Source organism: Oncorhynchus kisutch, linkage group LG10, assembly GCF_002021735.2.
Source record: "Oncorhynchus kisutch isolate 150728-3 linkage group LG10, Okis_V2, whole genome shotgun sequence".
Lineage (NCBI taxonomy): Eukaryota > Metazoa > Chordata > Actinopteri > Salmoniformes > Salmonidae > Oncorhynchus > Oncorhynchus kisutch.
The window spans coordinates 54,289,432-54,291,459 of NC_034183.2; the positions used below are offsets into that span (position 1 = coordinate 54,289,432).

General features: G+C 46.1%; 1 protein-coding gene across 1 annotated transcript; it reads left to right on the forward strand.

The window, feature by feature from the left end:
• LOC109897296 (CD63 antigen-like) lies at positions 1-872 on the forward strand. Its single transcript, XM_031834972.1, has 4 exons — positions 1-194; positions 329-403; positions 530-592; positions 675-872. The coding sequence occupies exons 1-4, from the start codon at positions 33-35 to the stop codon at positions 870-872; spliced, it is 498 nt and encodes a 165-aa protein (XP_031690832.1). The 5' UTR covers positions 1-32.
• The last annotated feature ends 1,156 nt before the right edge of the window (positions 873-2,028 follow it).

Below are 2,028 nucleotides of genomic sequence, written 5' to 3' on the forward strand. Positions count from 1 at the left end.
TGTCTGGCTTGGCCCTGGTCCTGGTCGGGGCAATGTCTCAGCCAACCTACACAGAAATGGAGTCTTTCACCCACATATCCCAGGGCCTGTCTCACACCTCCATCCTCCTCATAGTGGTGGGCATCATCGTCTCCCTGCTGGCCTTCCTGGGTAGCATTGGGGCGTGGTCTGACAGCCGTCTGCTCCTTGGATTGGTGGGCTTTATGTTCTGGAGAACAGTTAATATGCCGTGTTCCATCTTCACATACTAAATCATAACCTGTCTGAGCTCTGCCACGTTTGCATTTTGCTGTTGGAGAGTAACATCTTGGTTGTTTGTACTCTGTAGTTCACACACTTCCTAATGCTGATCCTCAGCCTGCAGATAGTGTCTGGGATTCTCTTCTATGTCTTCAGAAACAAGGTAAATATGACTCTTTGCCCAGCTGTCTCAATCTACTGCAGACTGTATGTTTTCCAGGGAATTCAACTAGTATTGCTTGATTGACAAGGGTGAAAATGCTTTTTGTGTCCTCTGCACCCTCTGCAGGTGGAGAGAAGGATCACACTGAAAGTTAACGCGAAGGTTGCCATCGATGACCTACAACATGCAGTGAGTAGCGTGCTATTCACTCCTTACCAGGGGAATGGCCTCTGTGAGATACACTATCAAAGTTTGTTTATGTGTGTTTCAGTTCCGTTGTTGTGGTGCAGAGAACTACACTGACTGGCTCCTGCAGGGCTCTCATGGGCATATTAGTTTTGTGTCACACTCCTGTTGCCATGCGGATTCTGTGGCCTGTGTGAATGTCGTCACCACAGACAACATCTACCAGAGGGTCAATGTTAACCAGCACAGGGAAGGGCGAGGGGGTTACAAAGGACTTAGATGAGGTTAACAGAAAGGTGATCATGATTCCCTACATGGGAATTGCTGTGACAATGATGAGAGGTTTTAAGGGCCCTAAAGAGTAATGAGGCTTTATCTAAAATGCCCTGAGTCTTTTCACTAAAACCTATAATAACAAGCTTTTAGTCATGCTTAGCTCAGATCCTGGAGGTCTGCAATTCAGCAAGTAAGACGAGCAGGGACTTGAGGGGATAAAGTTAAACACGGTCAATATATATCAGCTGGTTCTCTGAGTGACTGACTGCAGACACTGTGGCCCCCGGAGGACAGACAGTTCATTAACAGCTAATTTAGTCACAGGAAGAGAGGTTTCACAACACTGTGTGTGTGTGTGTGTGTGTGTGTGTGTGTGTGTGTGTGTGTGTGTGTGTGTGTGTGTGTGTGTGTGTGTGTGTGTGTGTGTGTGTGTGTGTGTGTGTGTGTGGTCCCTCCAGGGCTTTGTGCAGGTGACCAAAGAGTCCCTGAAGATTAACCTGGTGTGGCTGGGTGCCGCCTGCATCATACTGGGTCTAATAGAGGTAAAACAACATATCAGGTGTCCTTACTTAGGTCACATGTTGCATCCTTGTACTTACTGTGTTATTATCATTTTTTTTATCAGTTAGTGGGATGCATCGTGGGAATGAAGCTCTTTTGGGATGTCAAGAAGAGAGAGGTGTATGAGAATTTAGGTTAAAGAGGGAGGGACTGGCTTTGGTCAAGACAATGCCCATACTATTCTATTGTAAATCGGGGGAGAATGCTGTGACTCTCATCATAATGCAGTTTAGATCCTGTGCAACCTATTGTCTTTCCAAATATTGAATTGTTATCAGTGATTGGTTGTTTTGTTGTTGTTGTTTTTTCTGGAATGTTCAGATGTTTTATGGTGGTGGAGGCAAGGGTGTAGGAATAACAGTGCAGCTTGAATTCACACATTGTTGAGTTGATTTGTTTTTGTTGTCGTTTTGAATGTCTGCATTCTGTGTCTGCCATGTTTCACCAGGCCATTTGGTCCAGGAGGTGAGGCGCTCACCTGTCACACAGTCATTCTCCCATGTTATTTAGGCGGTTGTTCCTGGGTGGCTCACTGGGAACATTTGCTCCCGTCACCTCCAAGCGATAAGGGTGTGGTGGTGCTAATTAGAGTTTCTTCAGAC

Coding starts and splice junctions, on each gene's coding strand:
- LOC109897296 (XM_031834972.1), top strand. CDS start 33: ATGTCTCAGCCAACCTACACAGAAATGGAGTCTTTCACCCACATATCC. Junction 404..529: donor TCTATGTCTTCAGAAACAAG/GTAAATATGACT, acceptor CACCCTCTGCAG/GTGGAGAGAAGGATCACACT. Junction 593..674: donor TCGATGACCTACAACATGCA/GTGAGTAGCGTG, acceptor TGTGTGTTTCAG/TTCCGTTGTTGTGGTGCAGA.